Source organism: Sarcophilus harrisii, chromosome 4 (assembly GCF_902635505.1).
Source record: "Sarcophilus harrisii chromosome 4, mSarHar1.11, whole genome shotgun sequence".
NCBI lineage: Eukaryota > Metazoa > Chordata > Mammalia > Dasyuromorphia > Dasyuridae > Sarcophilus > Sarcophilus harrisii.
Window position 1 is genome coordinate 41,803,662 of NC_045429.1, and position 20,469 is coordinate 41,824,130.

Sequence of the window (20,469 nt, forward strand, 5' to 3'; positions counted from 1 at the left end):
ATACTTGAAGCTTGTCCAGCCAGGCTTCCAGGCACCCTGCATGGGGGCTTTGGAGAAGGAAAGAATGGGTTTGATATTTGAAGCCCTTCTTTGGCATGGAGCCCACATAGAGTCTAGCTTCTATTCTACAGAGAGTCAAAGAGTAGAAATGTCATAATAATAGCTTTAGGCTAGACTTGCATCTCAAGCCAAGGTTTTTTTCTTAGAGTTGTGCTATAAAACTGCTACATTTTCTCTGAATTAATTTTTAAATGTTAACTTAATTTTAGAATTCATCATATTTCTCATATTATAAAAATGAGGCTATGTATTTTGTGTGTAAAATATTAGTATCCCCTTAGATCTTTAATTTGTATCTCTGTAAATGTAATTTTTTCATTTAGAAGCCAGGGTGTGAAATATTTTCATATTTAAAGCTCCTCCTATTCACCCAGGAATATCGAACATTTAAATTCTGGCCAGTATCTCATTCAACACGACTCCATGGAATTCTCTTTGAAGATAAAATGATTCTATGTTAGATGAGCAAATAGTGACCCTGTATTACATAAATAGAGGCAACCAAATTACTTGTTTAAGGTCACCTCCTAAATCTGGGTTGGACGAGGGGAAAAACAACTACTGACACTACCAAAACCCCCCTGTCTGATTCTGAAATTCTCAAGTTTTTTTAGAGACCAGCCCACAGACTTTCCTTGAATATTTTCTGAGGATGATTCTTGCCAGATTACCTAAATAGATTTCAGCTCTGATTTCTTTTTTTGGTGTGCATTTTTATTTTATATTGGACTTGGCATTTTTAAAGCTGATACTGTACCATTCAAAACAGTACATCATGAATTTTAAAATATACTGACTTAATTTTATCTTTAGTCTAATCTGATTTCATAGTCTCTATATCTTGTGAAATATGTGATGATTCATTAAAAATGTTTTGTGACTAGAAAGAAACATAATAGTTGACATGCCTGTGATGGTATCAGGTGATTTTTATATAATTGTCAGAAGAATTGTCAGGATCAGTCTATTATATTGAATTTTAGAGCTCCTTGGCTATGTTCTGAGTCAGAAAGCTGTGGTTGGCAATTAGTGGAAGCAGAAGTCTGGTGAAGTTCTCTCAAAGAAGCATGTGAAACAATGTGAAGGTACCTCAAGTCCCCAGGGAGGAAAAGAATAGGATTAATTCAAGGGACAATGATTTGTGTCCTCCTTTTAGTCCCCACATGTATTTCCTCACTCACAGTATACCTTATTATTCTTGGCTTTCAGTTTCTTCCTTTTCTCAAAAAAGGATACTTAATTATAACATGATTCATTATCTTTGGATGAAAACATTTCAAGTCCACAAATGTTTATTAAGTATTTACTGTGTGCTGTGTGTGTGTGGTAATATTATTAATCAACAGCATTCTTCCACAATCATATTATTGAAAGGGGGCCATGTGGTTTAGTCAACAGAGATGCCAAACATCAGAGGTCTGCACAATTCTAGAGTGCTGCCCCAGTCAGAGTGAAATATAATTGGGAAATGTTTGACAACATAAACTTATCCACACACACACACACACACACACACACACACACACACACACACGAGAAAAGAAAAAATAGGGGAGGGGAGGTGAACTGGGACTGAATCTAAGAGACAGAGGTGAGGAGGGAGTACATTCCAGGTCCATAGAAAGTATTGAGAAGGCAGGGTTGTGAGTGAGCAGCAATGAGTTGGCCACTAAGGTAGAATTGCAGTATAAATGGAGGGTACACCTGGTGAGAAGGCTGAAAAGGGAGGAAGGGGACAGAATGGGAAAGGCTTCAAGGTGGAGGTCACAAGGAGCCACTGGAGCTTGGAAGGGGATAAGGTGGTTAGATGTAGATTTTGGGAAAACCGTTATTGCAGCTCTGAGGAAGATGGGTTAGAGTGGGAAGAGGCTTAAAGTAGGGAGCTCAATCACGAGGGGATCTTGAAGTTCTGAATATGCAGTAGATAGAAGGGGATATAGATAAGAACTGTTGTGAGTTAATAAATTGGGTCCAAGTGAGAGTGTAAAAGTCTTGGTAACTAGAAAGAAGTCTTTGGGAAGTTGGGAAGAAGATTTGGTGAGAAAGAAAATGAGCTCTGCTTTGGACAAGCTGAGTTGAGAATAGATACAGGACATTTAATAGGAGATATCTAATAAGAAATTGGTGATGAGCTTCTTAGAGAAACCAGGGCTGGAATAGATTGGAGAGTCATCACCATGGATTGCTGATTTTACTTTACAAAGTTTGCAAATGACTTTACTATAAAGAATAACCATATGTAATGCTAGAAGGTAGGTGTTACAAGTAATGTTATCTCCATTTCATAGAAGGGAAACCGAGGCTCAAAGTGACTAATGACTTTCTCCTGTCATCCTGGATATCCAGAACAACATTCCAAACCAATTTGCTCCTGATTCCAAGTTCAGTGCTGTTCTTGTATTGCCATAACAATAGCTCACATTTTTAAAGTGTTTAGAGATTATCAAACTCTCTCCTAACATCACTACTGTGTAAATCAGTGGTTCTCAAAGTCTGGAGCAGAGCATCCTGGGAATCTCTGAAATCCTTTCAGAGAGTTTACAAATTAATAATTGGTTTTTATTTTTAATGTGATTAATATCTATAACTATAAACCACATAAACAAAAACTCTTTGGACAGATCCTCAATCCTTTTTAATAGGATAAAGATATTGAGAACAAAATTTTGAGGACCACTGATGTAAATTATCAATGCCTGGGTTCAAATCCAACTTTGGACCTGAATAAGTTGTCTGACTCTTGTGCAAGCCCCTTGGTATCTTCTTTTTGCCTCAGGTTCCTCAATCTCTAGATCCAGGTGGTTGGATTTGACAGCTAGCTTCTGAAGCCCCTTTTAGTTTAAAGTCTAATCTTATAATCCTGTGATTCCTATTTTCATATGAAGAAATCAAGACTCAGAGATAATAAAGGATTTCTCTAGGTACACATGGCTGAGCCTGGAATCAACTCCAGGCCTCTTGTGACTTTTAGGATCCTCTTCACAGCATTCTTTTCTCTTTTCTATTTGTGTTGAGTGCAGTAACAATTTCAGAGGCAGAACTTTTTTTTAAAGGTTTGAAAAAATTTTTAAATGTTATTCTTTTATTCACAGAATGATCAAGTGTAATCCTCAGGAATATACTTTTATTCCCCGAACATGGATCTTCCCATCGGAATATACTCAGTTCCAGAATTATGTAAAAGAATTGAAGAAAAAACGGAAACAAAAAACATTTATTGTTAAACCAGCAAATGGTGCAATGGGTCATGGGTAGGTCAGCTTAAGCCTTGATATTGAACTGGTACACATAAGATGCATTTGGGGAAAAAAAAATCTCTTAAGTGGCAAATTGCTCACATTTGCGGCTGGATGGGGGCAAATCTTTTTAACTACTGATATGAAAGTTTAATGACCATGTTTTCCATCATATTCTAATATTCTTTTGTATGTCAATTAAAAAAGTAAACAATTCAAATGGTAGTTCTATGCTAGAGAAAGAATTGCCTTCTGAAAATTTTACTATAAATTTAAAACAACAACAAAACACCCTCAGTTTCCATAATTTGATCTTTACTGTTTATCTGATCTAGAATATCAGTCAGGATTATGAAATTTAGAAAGGAAAATGCAGTCTTGTTTGTTAAGGATAGTTCCTCTTTCTCATCATCATGCGGTCTTAGAAGAACATAGAAAAAATATGTTCAAGTCTCCAGGAGAAGAAAAGTGATTTGAGAACTCGGAATGTAGTTTAAACTTTAAATAGTCTTGTTAATTATTTTGAAAAGAACTTGTAACTCATATGTTATTTGCAAAGAACACATATACATTTTAAAATAAGGCTTTTTAAATTCTAGATTTTTTGTAATTTTAAAAATTAAATCAATACTTCTAAAGATCTGTGGCTTAATATGGTTGCCTCCTTTAGGAAGGATATTGTCACTTACATGGTTTTGCTAGTTGTGGATTCTTCCCTGCCCCCCAGTTTGTTGCCTCATTGCTAGCCTTCAGAGGGTGTGAGTCTTTCTGCACTTAGCTTAGCTGGGTCCATCTCCTCTGCAGGGATGAATTTCAAGCCCTTCCAGACACCAAGCCTGACCTAGCCTTCTAGGTAGAGTAACGTCACTTCCACTCCATGATAAGACCTTGAAGTGTTTAGGACTTTGAAAGAGAATGTTTAGCTTATCTGTTCATAATGCTATGAAAAGAGATAATTCATAATGTAGCTGTCACATATCTGGGGGTTCATGGTCGCTTCTTTGATTTGTTTACAGAATAATCTAAGGCTTTTAATATGAGGTACTTAACTATAGCAAATAAATGTTGAGTCGTGACAATATCACCATTATTAATTTTATGAAAATGGACATTTATTTGCTCAGTCATGTTCTTAGAGATGTGCAATGTCAGTTGAAGTTTTAATTCCATTGACTGAGCAGAATTGACTCCTCCTCAATTCTGACAAATTGAAATGCTCTGAAATGTCCTTGATTCACATGATAAGGAAAAGGCGTTTATTTCAATAATGCAGAATTACTATATTAAGCCTTTTATTCCCTTTCAAAATATGCAGTGATTTTTTTTTTCAAATCATTTTTCAAGAGAACCTTAGAAAAGGAATCATGGAGGAAAATAACCTTCTGGTGCTTTACAGTTATAGAACCCTTCTCTTTTGAACGTCTGACAATTTATTTGTGCCTCATTTCATGTTATCTTTTTTTTCTTTTTCAAATCCAGGATCTCTTTGGTAAGAAATGCTGAAAAGCTACTTGCTCAGGACCACTTAATTGTCCAGGAATACATTGATAAGCCTTTTCTTATGGAAGGCTACAAGTTTGATTTACGAATTTATATTCTGATAACATCCTGTGATCCATTAAAAATATTTTTATATCATGATGGGCTTGTGAGAATGGGGACAGAAAAGTATAGTCCACCTAATGATACAAATTTGGTAAGTGGTGCTAGGGTGAATATATATCCTTAAAAACAAAATGTAATTCTGTGTGTGCTTAAGTGGAGATAAAGCAATCATTTTCGATTGTACTTAAAGCAGTTTTGGTCTGAGACAAAAAGCAATATATGTCAAAAATTCTTTCAAGTGGTACTTTATCTCATTATGATTATATATTGGAACTTTTACTAACCCTTATACAAGTTGCCAACGGTAATGTATTGCTCATCCTGGAAGCACATATAGTTAGTCTTTCAGTGATGTTGTAGAAGACAAGATCTGATGATCTTTTTCATTGTCTCTGTGGCAGAAAGAGAAAACGGGAGAGGAGGAGAGGGAGGAGGAAGGGGGAGGGGAAGGGACAGGAGAGGGGAGGAGGAGGGAACTGAAAGGGAGAAGGGGAAGAGTGAGAGAGAAGGAAAAGAGCCTTTTCCAAAATTAATTGTGATAATAATTATAAACATGGTTCCTCTTTTGTGAGGCACCCTGCACTGGTGGATAGAAGGTTGGAGAATGAACCAGGAGGAACTGGATTCAGAATCTCACCTCTCTCACTTTTTAGCCAACCATTCATGACCCCATTTAGAGTTGGGGTTTTGGGGCGGCAAAGTTATTAGAGTGGTTTGCCATTTACTTTTTCAGTTCATTTTATAGATGAGGAAACTGAGGCATACATGGTTAAGTGACCTGCACTAGGGTCCCATAACTAATGAGTGTCAGAGGGCAGATTTGAACTCGGGTCTTTCTGACCCCAGCCAAAACAAAACCATGAGCTACATTTATGTTATCCGAGTCTTAGGTGTTAATAGTAACTCTAGGATTCATGGCCAGCTGTCACTCATGGCCACCAGCTGACTGATGATGGAGGAGCTTTTTGGTCTGTCTTGTCTTCGCAGTCATTTCCATGACCTCTGGAAGTATTATAACATTAAAATGATAATATGAGGCCCCAGTTTTCCTAGATGATAAAAAGAGTTTGTTACAAAAACAAGTTGCCTCTTTCCCACTTTTCATTTCTTGATTGTAATCCTTCAATTTTTTATCCTTAAATGTACTTGGGATTATTTTTACTTAGTTGTGTCTCTAGCCAAGCTTTTTTAAAACTGGTTTTCCCTCCATTGCTCCTTTATCTTATGATGTGAAATTGCTCATAACCTTCTACCATTCCTATTCAAAAGTTTTACAAATGTTTATATCCTAAACTTGTGTTGCCTTTTCTGCCATATCATTCTGATTGGTTAAGGAGATCACATTTCTCCCCCCTTCTTGAGGCAGTTTTAGTTTTTTTAGACATCCTCATAATAATTGAGAGCAGGGATTCAGCTCTCTTGAATAAAAAATAATATTTTCTACTATGCCTCATTGCCTTTCAGAGGTTGTATTGATATTCCAATTTTTGATACAGTCATCACTTGATTGGTAAAGAAAGTAGACAATTATTCTTTCACCAGTTATTTATTAACTACCTACTAAGGGCAAAGTCACCATGTTAGTTCCTGTAGAAGATATGAAGATGAGCTTCCTGCACTTTGGGAGTTTACAGCTGAACAAGAGACTTAAGGCATTTCCCCAAATAACTATCACAGGAAGTAGGATGTTACATTAAAAAGACAGAAAAAAGGGATTAGAAAAATTCAGAGCAGGGAAGTCACGTTATTTCTGGTGGGAATACAGAAAAATTCATGGATGTAGAAGTGGCGATCTTGAAGGAAGAATAAAATTTTGTGAGATAAGAGATCACTGGAGGACAGCCTCCTGGGATCAGCCAACAGCAAGTGCAAAGGTGTAAAAATGGGGAAATATGAAGGCATTTTGAAGGCTGTATTTTGCTTGAACCTGGAGACCTTATATGGTTAAAGATGGCAAAGCCATTTTAAGTTTTTGATCATGGGATGAAATAATTGTAATTATGTGTTAGGAACATGGCTCTGGGATGAATATGTAGGATGAAGTTTATTAGGGAGGGCCTTGATGGGAACATTGGTTATAAGATTACTGCACTAGTCCAGGAGAGAGGTTAAAAAAGCCCTTGGCCATAGAAATGGAAGGACAGCTTGTGGTATTTCAGAGACAAACTAACTTTCTCTGAGTTGGAGGACCTAGGGTTAGTGGTTAGGGCCATGTATGAGGTGGATTTAACAGGAGAAGCTTTCAAGCTTGGTTGATTAGGATAATGTTGGCACATTCAGAGAAGTAGGGAATTAATGAATTATATTATAAATTATATGGATTAATGGAATATAATGGATATGGATAGTTTGTGATGCCAGTGGGAAATCCAGATGGAAATATCCATGGGGAATTAGAAATGTAGAACTTCAAATAAAGAAAGGGATCAAGACTTTTAAATTTATTACTCAGCTTCAAGGGGTTTGGTTATCCTTATGAGTCTCATATTCATTTATCTTCTAATCTGCTGACGCAGGAAGGGCTGCCCCTCTGCCCTTTAAGATCCTTTTTCATTGTTTTTATCTTAAAGGACTTTTTTCGTTCTTTCAGGTAACGCTTCATGTTCTGTGAGAACCTGGAGGGAAAAGAGGTGTTCTTCCAGTGGTTTAATGTCCTCTTTTAGGGGGGAATCTAGCTTGAACTTTGTAATTCCATAGCAGTTACTTGATCATGGAACAGTCAACTCTCTGGAGGTTGTTGCAAACTTTTCATGCCCTCCATACCTGCTAGAAGTGAGATTACTTGCTTCTCTGTTGTTCTTGTTGATTGTTCTCTTAGCTGGTTCTTGTGATAAAATTCTGTGACTGTCTGCTGGTCATTCCTCTTCACTTTGCTGGGTGAACTGGGGATTCTCTCGGCTTTGGTTTGATTATCTGTAGAATGAGGGGGTTGAATTGGATTGTTTCCAAGTTCCCTGTTAGTGCTAGAATTATGATCCTATGAAAGCCTAGGGCTTGGATGTCAATCCATAGTTGGGAGGAAAAAAAGTTAACCATAGACAAAGAATAAACAAGGAGTTAAGATGAGAAGCAAATAGTGCCAGACATTTTTTGGATATGGCCAGTGAGAGAATTGGTTTTATTCACCTATATGTATTTGTTATAAGAATTTTGTTTTCTTTTTGTGTGTGTGGTAGAAGGGAAAGAAATAAGATTTATGCCAATTAAAATTTAATTTTAAGAATTATCAGGGAAGCCAAGAGAGGACAGTCTCTTATGAGACTGTCAAATGATGGTGAGAAATCCAGAAAAATGAAGATTGAGGAAAATTCCTTTGTGTAGAAAGGAGGAGGTCTTTGGTAATCTCTGAGGGTACAGTTTGGGGATTGTGGTAGGGAAGAATCAAATTATAAGGAATTCGAGGCAAATGAGGATATACATGGAATGTAAACTTTTTGAGAACCAGTTTCATTTTAAATGTTGTATTCTTTACATATTGCCTATTGGCCCTTGTAGATTGACTCCACATAATAGGCCCCCAAAGTCTTTTGACCTGAATTGAATTGAATAATCATTGGAGAATTTAGGAAGTAAAGGGAAGGAGGGAGGGAAATAATATATGTTAAAGTGGAAGGAGCAGCAGAGTCAAGTGAAACTTGATGATTACCCTTGTCCCCCCTTCCCATTTAAAAGAAGATTGTGCATATATTGTGATGCAGAGAATATAGTGAGCTCCCTAGGATGAGGAAGGGACTAGAAGAAAATAAGCTTCCTCTGAGACTTAAGAAATGGTGGGCTCCAAGGCACAGGCAAGGGTTCCCACTGGGATGGAGGAGTAAGGGCATCTCTATTTGAGACTGTTGGAGAGGAAAAGACCAGAATAGATAGGTTTAGGGAGCATGGCTCAGACTTTTCTGGGAGGCACCCTAGAATTCAGAGCCAAAGATGATGTGATCTAATCTAGCTTGCTGCAAGGGTTCCATTAGAAGTTGCTGCCCTTCTAATCAGTTCCTGGATTGGTATGTGTTTTGTTTCCACAATCAGATTATAAACTCCTCATGGATAGGAATAAGGGTTTATTTAGCCTTTTTTCAACCCTTTGGCACCTCAAACCATGCCAGGAAAATATATTTTCAATACATATTTTGTCCTTGAAACTTCATATAAATATAGATTTATCATATAGTGAGGATTTGAAACAGTTGACATAATATCCCAAGTCCTAGTTGTAAAAAACAGAAAGTTTTAAAAAATGTCTTTGTGCTGATCTGATATGTGAACACCTCTAGGTATTACAGCACCTTTCCTTCCGGTGCCATCAGTACTTCATGTACCTATCCTTGATTACAAGTGATCAGCTGGCCTAGCTTGACTGAACAGTGGGAGAGCCCACAGTGGAGCTCACAGTCTGCCTTTCAGCCTCTGTTGTTTTCATGAGACCATTACTGCAGCCCTAATTCAATTCCCATTTCTTGGGAAAGAGACCACAAAAATAATACCTTTCACAAAAGAAACCATGGTGAAGACAGAATGAATGTGTGTATTTCATAATGTCACACATGGCAAAAGGGAACGAGCAAATGCTTCCCCCACCACCAAAAAGAAATCCACCAACCCAGCAGTATTGGGAACATCACCACCCTTAAAATGTTTTCCTGGTATAGAAATAGTAACTTGGGCCATCATTTGTACTCAGAGTTCTGTGCATATGTCTTTTTTTAATAGTTGAAAACACAACTCTTGACAATCCAAGTAATTGGTACCACAGGAAAGTGGCTGCTTTCTGCAGAGCATGTGAGCCCATCTACTTATTTTATAAATTAGATAAATAGCTATTTGTTTGTCATCGAGGTTGATGCAAACTTTTAAATGAATTAATTCCATCTCTTTGGATACATCTTGTTTTGGGGGAAGGTGTGGGGGTTTGCTGGAAAGCACAACAGGACGGGGTTCTGTGGATGATATGACCGTTTTGATTTTCATGTGTTACAGAGCCAGCTCTATATGCATCTGACAAACTACTCTGTGAACAAACATAATGAGCGCTTTGAACGGGATGAAACTGAAGATAAAGGCAGCAAGCGGTCTATCAAATGGTTTACCGAATTCCTACAAACAAATAAACATGATGTTGCTAAGTTTTGGAGTGATATTTCAGTAAGATGATACCATTTGCATGTTACTAGTTGGTAATTCTCTACTTTCAAAACAGTGCATTATATAAAAACCAGAAGTCTCCTTAATGCAGTGTTTTTCAGGCCCAATTAATTAGATCAAAATCACACAGTAAGACTTGTCATTGCTTGCCACCAGCATGAGTTTAACAAGTAATTCATAACTAGGGTAACTCTTAGATTAAATTAAACTTTTACTTCAAGATATTGGTGTGTGCCAGTGTATAAGTATACAGATACTTAGTAGTGAAGTCATTTTAGTAGGATTTGGAAGAGAGTAGAATAAGTTATAGCAGAATGGCAAACCTATATGAGACAAGGCTAATAATCATATTATTAAGCTTACTAAGGGGATTAAAACTGTCCTCAAAGTCTAGGAAGCATGCTTATTGAAGATTCACAGTGACACAGAGACTGTGTAATTTGATTTAGAAGCTCTCCTTTTGGGAGGATAGGAGGTAATAAAAATATATGTCATGGGTAATGACCATCAAAGATCAGCAAATTTGTAGATTGTGCCTGCATTGACATTTGTCTCAACCTAATGGTTTGTTAAATTGATGGCTTCCATCCTGAATAGAGACTAAACATATCCAAACTGGATTTGAGCTTGGCAGGATGATAAATGTTTGTTTGTTGAATTGAAATAAGGTCTTTACTCTATTGTTACCGAGGCTAATTGTTGTAGTTATTTTTTAAACACCCATGTTATGCTGAAAGGCTCGGATGATCCTAGCATGTCAGTGGCGTGAGCACTGGAGAATATTTTCTAGGATGTGGGCTCAAATCTTGGCTCTTTTGACTGTAATCTTAGACAAGTCACTTATACTTTCTGGGACTCGGTTTCCTCATCTTTAAAATGAGAGATTAACATTAGATGATATGTAAATCTCCTTCCAAGTCTAAATCTAAGGAGGCATCATTAGATTGAGAACAGTGGACCAACGGGAGTACATTTGATTTAATTTGAAAAGGGACATTTTGGACATCAGCTGATATTGATGGACAGTAATCATGACACACATAACCCACTAGGCTTGTTGTGGCTTAATGAATAGGTGACTGGGACTTAGCAATATATCCTAATCAAAAATTATTATCAAAAATCTTAATTTTCTCTAAGATTTGACAGGGGAACCTATTCTTATCAGATTAAGCTGTTTTTCCTCCATAGTTCTCACTTCCAAACAGACTTTGCTCTTAGAGACAGAGAGAGAGAGACTGAGAGAAAGTAGCCACAAGGCTGTCTAACTGAAGGGTATTTAAAATGGAGCTAGATGTTTAAAAAAAAAAAAAGTGGTTATATCCTATTCAATAGATGGTGGCTTTGGATGATATTTCTTCTACATAAGTTGGAGAATTTAATTGGAAGAAGGTTAAATAATATAGAATTGTTGACCAGAAAAATCAGTAATAATGTATTTTACTTGTCTGTTTTAGCCAAAAGTATAGTTCCTAATGAGAATATTTTTTTAAAGTTATAATGTAGAGGATCTTGAGATTGAAAGACTTGGTCTGATAGACACTGATATATTTCTGAGTATCTGAAAATATAGTAAAAAAAAAAAAACACTTGTTAACAAATCTATAAAATGTATATGGAAAATCCTAATCTTAGAATTGTTATTTCATAGACTATTTTATTACAAATTTACCAAGTTAAATTGTTTGCATTTTCATAGTAATCGAACATTTATTTTTTGTTATGGATATTTTACTGTAAACTTTTCAAAAACATTTTAAAGATGAACCCTAGGGTAGTGTATTAAAAAGATGAGATATTAGTTTGGAACTATATCAGATCACAAGGTGTTATTCAGTTTGTTACTTTGGAGAAACTTATTTCTAAAATATACCCTTTCTTCTCTGAAGACCAAAAGTCATAAATAACATCAATAAAAACAGAACAAGGTGATTCTTTTGGCTAAAAGAAAAATTAATAAATTTATCTAAATTCAGGCAATTAGTAACAATGATGGTAATCATTCAAAAATGTTCTGTTTGAATCCTTTTTTTAAAAAACTTACCTAACATTTAAATCTTCACGTGACAAAAGTTTGAGGTCTCAAATTTGAAACATAATACATAAAGCCTGTATGAAAATGTCTCCTATTATCTTCAATTTTATATATTTCCATATATCAATAATAGCCTTGTAAATAAGGAGTAAAATGTACCAGATCACACTAGGGTTTGATTCCCTCCCTCCCCCCCCCCCATCCTTACCTTTTGTGCCCTTTCATAGATGTGCTTGCTGGGAAATTTGATTAATTTTGATGGGCAGAATACATACTAAATGACAATGAAATTGCATTTAGTGGTACATCAGTGGCTCAAAGATGGCCTAATCTATTTTAAAACCTTGAAATAAGTTTACCCATAACTCAAAAAGCTGGAAATAGGACTGTGTTGTTCCCAAGAGAGACATGGATAGCTGGTTGAATGAAATCAGTAGTCTCTTCTCTCTGTTGTGCGGTATCAATTGTTAGTCATTCTAGGCCCATTGTTGCAGTAATATACTGGAAGATACATAGAATCAGACTGTTTGTTTCTACTTGACCTTTTCTGGTGTTACCATGTGGTCTTGTCATTTCTAACCAAATTGTCTGAAAACTCCACTGTTGTATTTCTTCCAGTCTCACCCAGGTCTGTGTCTGAGGAGTCGGCTTTCTGCAGAAATTGGGAAGGCTTAACTGCTTGTGCCTTCCTTTTTTATTCTGTTTTGGGATGGTGTTTATGCTCCCTGGCAGGGGGAGATAAACAAATGTATTCAACTAAGTATAGAAAATAGATATTGAGCTCAAGGAAAACTTTCTACAGAAAATGAAAAACAAAAACAACCTCAATGGAATAATATTCCACAAACTTGGCTATTCAGTAAAACAAATTAGTATTGCTAGAGACAACACGCAGAGAGCAAAAAATAGGACCAATGCCCTGACTGATCTCCTGGTCTTGCCCTCTAGCTGAGAGCTTCTGCAGATCTCTTTGTGTCCTGGTTCTCTTGGGCAGGAGCCTGAGGAAGCCCCTTCATCCCTTCTCACAACTGTGAAAAATACAGAAATGCAATCTGTAGTTTGGCAAAGGAAAATAAGACAAAACTGCATTCAAATAGTTATTTAAATAGAAAGGAAAACAAAAGTTCCTAGACCCCAGGTTAAGAATGCCTGCTTTAGCTAGTCCCTGCTTGGTAAAATTGATCCTTTTAAAAACAAATTCTAATAACTCAGTCTAAAATTGGTTTTCTTTTGTAGTAGAAAATCCCGAAAGCTAGCTTCTTTTCAGTTTATGTCCTTCAAGCCCTTTCCATTTAACAGTTTTTTTCCAATCTTAATGTGAATAAAGACCCTCAGGTGCCTTCCACTGGCCTTTTTGTTGTATTTTTTTTTTTAAGTCTCTGGGGGAAAATATCAGTCTGAAGCCCTGCTTTTTGCCTTTAGCTTGTAGCTAATAAACACAATGTTCATTAACTCTTTACTTTATGCAAAATAGAAATCAGATACAATATAATGTTCATTTTTCATCTGTTTTATCACATTTTATCTAGGAATTGGTGGTAAAAACTCTGATTGTAGCAGAACCACATGTCTTGCATGCATATCGCATGTGTAGACCTGGACAACCCCCAGGAAGTGAAAGTGTCTGCTTTGAAGTCCTGGGATTTGATATTTTGTTGGACAGAAAACTGAAGCCGTGGCTTCTGGAGGTAATGTATTCCTTGTAAAGAATGAGAAATGCTCAATATACCTTGCGTTTTAAAATGTCTCTTTTCATACGTTGTTAATAGCACCCTTTCACAGCTGAATGGTCCTCCTAGTTAGGCTGGGCAGACCATTTGAATTGGAAACAGCTATAGAAAGCCCTGCATGGGAACTGGATTTTATTCATGAGGCAGTGGGCAAGACTTCTCCAGAGTTCACATCAGACATTGAATATCATGCTAATATGAGGGAGGGCTTGGAACTTCTCAGTACATATGAGTCTGCCCTATTCTTTCTGCAGCATTGCATATTTCTTCATTCCAGACAATGCAAAGCTAATTGACAATCAGGGTAGTATCACAGAGGGAAGATTTTCATTTCACAGTGTAGGAAATGAGGTGGGATTGAAAAGATAGAAGAAAGGGAAAGAATGAAGGTAATTATCTAGATAATTTAAGTAGAAAGTTTGCTTATAAAGGAAAAAAAAAGTAGTGGGTTTTTTGTTTGTTTTTGTTTTTGTGTTGTTTTTTTTTTTTGTTTTGTTTTTTGTTTTGGCAAGATAAAGAGACTGAAAGGAAAAGGTAGGAGGTTAAATAAGACTGAGAATACTTTATAATGGAATAGGACTTTTGAATTCAAAGTGTTTTCTTGTAAGTTTTTCTCATTTATCTGTCTTAGTCCATGCAGCTCATTTTCACCAGATAATTGCTCCTTTCTACCAGACCATGCTGCCTCTAGGGTGGTAAGCCCTTGAACACCGGAATGCTTTATCAATCATTTTTATTATTTGGAGATAGAATGGAAGAGGACTGTTGAAGGGAGAGAAGAGGAAAGAAGGAAGATAATTTCAGCTTCCTTATTGGACAGCTGCCTTGGGTATCATTTTGGGGGAATATCCGATTGTCAGTATCAGAAAACAAAACTCAAAGTGAGACAGCTTTAATTTGCTTCTTGTCAGCATAAGTGGTAGACTGATTTATCCACTCTGGTGCCTGGTTCACAGACAACCCATGACATAGGGAGCTTCTTCTGCATTTATAAATATAAACACATGCAGACATGGCTGGCTCTCAACTAAGCTTGTCCCCCCACCTCATCCTTTCCTCACTCCCAAGCCCAGCATCCAGATTTTTCTTTTAGAACAAAGAAACTAATGTCACTATCTCAGATTAAGTGATCTTTTGGCCTTATTACCATGAGGAATGTTTACATTTTAGAAAAGAATCATCGACTGGGGGAAAAAAAAAGAACCTAAAGGAATTGATTTCCTGATGGTGAAATTTCAAGTTGTGGTACCAAGACAGGGGAGAGGTTTTTGGTCAATCCTTTTGCTTTGTGGAAATTGTCTTAGTTGGTAAAAGACCAGTAGAAAAAAAATTACCTTTTTTGCCACCAGAAGCTTGGGATTTGAGGGCTGAAATTCACAGTGAAAAGGAACTTATGTTTACCAGTTTTGCCGACAAATTGCTCACAGCAGCAGCTACAGCTAGTCTGTGTTGCTTGATCAAGTCTTAAATCTAACTGCCTGTGAATGAGAAAAGGATGATGTTGATGCTGACCATTGACACGAAGCAAAATGAGTCTTGTTGTTAGTTAACTAAGTCCTTCGTGAGTGGGCATCTGATTGATGCTAGTCATCACTACAATTTAGTTCAGTTCAGCAAGCACTTGTACAAAACTCTGTGCTAGACTGTGTTCATGTGTATTTGTGTGTACTTGGTAAGCTGGGAAACCTTAAACAGAAGCACTGAAGGAGTGATAGCCATCATTGGAGGGCAGCAGTAGAACATTCACTTGGGAAAGTCCTGTGAGAAGAGATGTGGGGTCAATTGTCCAGTGACTTGACATTTTTCCAGTAAGCTAGCGCAAGATTTTTGGAGCAGGGAAATGAGGTAATGAAAGCAGCACTGAAGGAGCTTTATCGAGCAGTTGGTATCTGGGTAGATTGGCAGGGGGGACCAAAGACAAGACGCTCTAGTTAAGAGGCAGCTACTGCAGTAATCCAGCAGTTGGAGATCCACAACTGGAGATTAAGAGAGCAATTTCTCCGTCACAATAATGCATTCATTAGTGACTATTTACCAAAGGCAGATGGACAGTACAAATATGTTTGATCATCTCCTTTCCCCAGGACAGCTGCCTTTTATTGCTTATTCAGGATTGGAAAGGAAAGGGGAAAAAAGGCAGCAATATAAGTTATATATATATAGAATATAAGTTATGTCGGTGCTTGTTCTACATATAAGGATTTGACATAGTGTCATTCACTGGATTAAGAAAAATGGCAAAGCAAAGAGTCCAAACCCCAAAATTTTAGGCTTTTTTTGTGGCTGCTGCTGTTTTGCTGAAATGTTTGTTTTGCAGAAATTTTCCTGTGCAGTATATTGCACAGGATTGCATTTGTTTGCATTTATTAAATTTCTACTCTGTATTTAGTGTTGATGTGAAAGGTGGGAGAGGAGAGGAGGAGAGAGAGAGAGAGAGAGAGAGAGAGAGAGAGAGAGAGAGAACGAGAACACACACAAGCTTGAACAAACTAAAAAAAATAGCCTAAGGTTTCAAAAATATTAGATATTTAAGATATAGCTTAAAATATATACTTTTTTGAGGAGGGGTGAGGGCATGAGCATTTTCAAGGCTCATGGTAGACTACCTGAAGGAGGTGGTATTTCAGCTGAGTCATGAACAAATCTATTATTTTTAGAGGAGTTGTTAAGAAAGATAGGAAAGGGCTTTCCAGGCATTTGGGTATAACTTGTAAGATGGCATAAGTTGCAGATAACAGCCACTTTTTTGATATGTGAAGGGAAGGGTTGGGTCCCAAAATAAATTTTTGTTTTTATTTTAAACATTTTCAGTTCTGAACTCCTCCTCTCTTTTTTCCCTACTCATTGGGAAGGTGAAGTCATGCAAAATATTTCCATATTAGCCATGTTGAGGGGAAGAAAAGGCAATAAAAATAAAGGTTAAAAAAAGATGCTTGGAGGTCATCATTTGTGTTTTCTCATAAAGTAAGTTTAAAACAGATCAGAGCCAAATTTGGAAGGGCTTTTAATGCCAAACAGAGGAGCTCAGATTTGATTCTTGATGCAATGGGGAGCTGCTGCAGACTTTGGTACAGGGAAGTGCCATGACCAGTTCTATCTTTTGGAAAGATTAGTTGGACATTTGAAAGGAAAGAGAAACCAAGAGGGCAATTAGGAATTTATACCAGTAGACCAGGCAAGAGATTATGAAGTGTGGGGGAAAAAGGTGGTGGCAGCCATGGGAATAGGAAATGGGAACAAATGCAAGAGATATTGTGGAAGAATTAACAAGACTTGGCAACTAATTGGATCTGGCAGGTGAAGGATAAGGAAAAGAGGTGACAGTCATTTAACAAGCATTTATTAAGTACCTTCTGTATACTAGGCATAGAGCTAGGTGTTAGGGTTGGTGGTGGGGTCAGAGGTTAGATAACAAGGGACATGAATGGGAGGTGAACTATAGGCTGTAGCTGGGAGCGGGGTGGGGCAGTGTAAATAGGAAGAAGGGTCAAGAATCTTTTTCTCTTGGGCTGGAGGAGATCTGGCTTTGTTAGGCAATTGGGAAGGAAATAATAGTTATAGGGGACAATAGACTGAATGCAAAAGAGGGAATGATTTGGAATTATATCGGTTGGGATCTGGGGTACAAATAGTGGGACTGGACAAATAGTGGAGAAGCCATCTGGATTGAGCAGGGAGAAAAGGATAATCAGCAGTTAGCATAAAATTAGCCACATCTCTTTTTGGTAGCGATATAGAAATAATAGCATTTGTTACCATCCCCCCCACTCCCCATGACAAGCGTCTCCCACCGCACCCCCAGTTTACAGTTTTAGACTGCATAAAATTCCAGCTTGTGGTCAAATGGGTGAAGGAATGAGAACACGAGATTCCAGGATGGATTTATATGTCCGAAGGGTCATGGATAATGGAAAGACCCCTGCGGTTGGTTGGAGCACTTGGGTTTGAATTCTGCCTCAGCCAGCTCTCCATAGATCCTCCATAGCTTGCCAATGGCGCCCCCTCCTCCCAGTTCAGAATTTAAAAGGAGCAGATCAGGTCGATCATTTTATTTCCAAGCCCATTTCCAGCTCTAAAACTTAGGGTTTTCTTTTTTTTTTTTTTTCCTTTGGTGCTGCTGTCCCCAGTGTGAGCTCTGCCTGCCCTCCTCTGCCTGCCAGCCCCCTCCCCCTCCCCGGCTTTCTTTAGCAGAAGCACTTGATTCCTCGGGACTCCTAATCTCCCCCCTTCTCTGGTTCCCGAAACAAGGCTTTGGGGACTTGCCCTTTCTGCCACCTGTGGGGCCCCTGTCTAGCGTGCGACAGACACCTTAAGTCTGCCCCTTCTGCCCCTGCTTGACATTCTCCAGTTTCACCTTTTCCACTGGGCCCCTCCTGCGCACACCTGTCCCTGCTCTTCCCTCCCCTGCCCTGGCCAGCTTAGCTGTCCTCTCCATCTCTGACATAGGAGAGGTGGGCGAGGGAGGGAGGGGGGGAGGCCGGCTGGGGACTGGGGCCCTGAAAGGGGACTGGGGAGCTGGGAGCTGCTTCCCCACAAGCCCCAGGAGAAAGCCCTGGAGAAACCAGTGATTCAGACTGTCTTTTGAAATGCAGCCTCCACATATTCCTCTCTATTTGCAACATAACTGAAAGTTAACTGAACCTTTTAAAGTCTCTTTAGCACTGAAATCCTGAAAAATAAAAACAAAAACATTAGCCCCCGTGAAGATTCATGGAAACAGAGTTTGGAAAGATAGGAGAGAAAAAGTACCTCCATTTTCTATTCACTCGTTCTTCGGCAGTGATTAATTATAATAACCACAAAAATATACCCAACAGCAGCTAATAGTTCTGGCTAAATAAACATTTCTTGTATCTGTGAGAAAACTGCGTGAAAGTGGTTTTTTAAGCAAATTCTGATCGTCATATAGAAAGACCTTTGGCGCCACCAAGTGGAAGAAAACAGTTAACGTTAAATATACGGGAAATAAACATTTTTTTGGAAATTTTGAAGCTGAGGGAAAATGCATATTCCTTTTCCTGTCTTCTCAAATCCCCCTGCTCCAAAGTAAATATTGGGAAAGTGGAAAGATAGGCAATATTTTGCATTTATGGAGTGTTTTTAATCACTTTGATTAATTTAGATATGGAAGGAGCATTGAAGTTGAGATGACCTTCTTCCCTAGATATACTGCATGGAACAGTATGATTTATTCAGATGACAGTTGCAAGGCCTTATTGAAATGATTTATATTTAGTTACAAATGGAGCTTCAAGCTATTGAAATTTGAGGATCATAGGACCCTCTAGTTTTACCAGTTTAGGAATCAGATGAAGGGAAGAAGCAAGAACTCAATTTGAAAAATTATTTTTCCTCCCTTCGGCTCAGGGTCCTTTGGTGTTAGGCAAGTAAAGAGTGAAGAGAAGCCTGAGCAGAAGCTCTATATTGGGCCTGGGGGCCAAGCCCTCTGTGCTGTGGGCTTGTTCCCCAGCCTTTCCTTGCAGAAACATGGACTCCCTCTTCTGGGGATTTGGCTTGGGTCAGCTTTGGGAGCTTTTCGGCTGGGAGATGGTGGGCTGGGATGGTTGCTGGTACCTTTCCATATGTCCATTCACTTCTGAGCATTGTTCCTTGGAGGGTGCAGATGTGTCCGGCTGGGGAGGGGATTTTTGGGTGCCTTTGACATGGTGGTGGGGGAAGGTTGAAGGAAACCTGCAGAAGGAGAAATGTGCAGAAGGATGCTGCACTAGCTTGCTGGACTGGTTGTTGACTGACCTGTACCAGAGCCATCTCTAGCTTGATTCTGTTCAGCACTGATGGAAATTAATCAGGAAGCCATGATCAAGCATTTGCTGCTGTATTAGGCTGCTTATTTTGGGAGACAGGTTGCCAAGAGGGTCTTGGATTCTAAGTCAGACTGAACTCCTTTCTGCCTCAGTCTTTCTCTTTGTGACTGTAGACAAAGCACTTCACCTCTTGGGGCCTCATTATACTCATCTGTAACATGGGAGGATGGGATAGACTTTTCCAGTCCCAGATCTATCCTAAGTGCTAAGAAAGTTCTCATTATTTTTATTTGTTTTCTGTCTTAGCATCTTGGGTCCAAGAGATTTGTTCTGTCTGAATGGGCCGACAGCACAGTTTTGTTTATTTTATTTATTTTTTTTTTTTACCATTTCTTTATTAAAGTCGTGTGTTTGGTGAATTAAATGTCTGTGCCTCCTATTTCTTCCAATTTATCACTGTCTCAATTTAAAGCAGACATTAGCAAACTTTGGATCAAGGCAAAGGCTGCAGAAAGCTGTTTGCTTATAAAACAACTAATCCTATCATAAGAACTAGAGTTTGCATCCAAGTAAAAGTGGTAGCAGTTGAATATGAAAGGACAGAGATTTTTCTAAAAGTCCCAGCCAGGCTTACTAGGGAGCCTAGGGGAAGGGGAGCAGAAGAGAGAGTGCTATCCTCCTGTTGTTCCCTATTTCTTACTGATCAAATGAATTATGGGGCTTTTCAAAATATCTCTTTGAATGTTGGGCCACAGCCATGAATATTGTAATAAACTTTTTCTGCATTTGCTTTGTGGGATAGAAAAAGTTAAAAACACTTGTTAAAAGTCAGGAAGAAAACTAGGAGCTATTAGGGATCAGAATGAAATTGGCTTGCTCCTTTCTCTAGGAATAATTTTGGA

General features: G+C 38.1%; 1 protein-coding gene across 7 annotated transcripts in view; it reads left to right on the forward strand.

Moving 5' to 3' along the window:
- Window positions 1-20,469, forward strand: part of TTLL7 (tubulin tyrosine ligase like 7) — a 243,062-nt gene that overhangs the window by 81,868 nt on the left and 140,725 nt on the right. For all 7 annotated transcript variants that reach the window (XM_031936758.1, XM_031936756.1, XM_003767351.2 and 4 more), the window contains exons 6-9: window positions 3,153-3,311; window positions 4,776-4,992; window positions 9,873-10,037; window positions 13,602-13,760. In XM_031936758.1, the coding sequence (XP_031792618.1) occupies window positions 3,153-3,311; window positions 4,776-4,992; window positions 9,873-10,037; window positions 13,602-13,760 (700 nt within the window). The remainder of the gene's footprint in view (window positions 1-3,152; window positions 3,312-4,775; window positions 4,993-9,872; window positions 10,038-13,601; window positions 13,761-20,469) is intronic.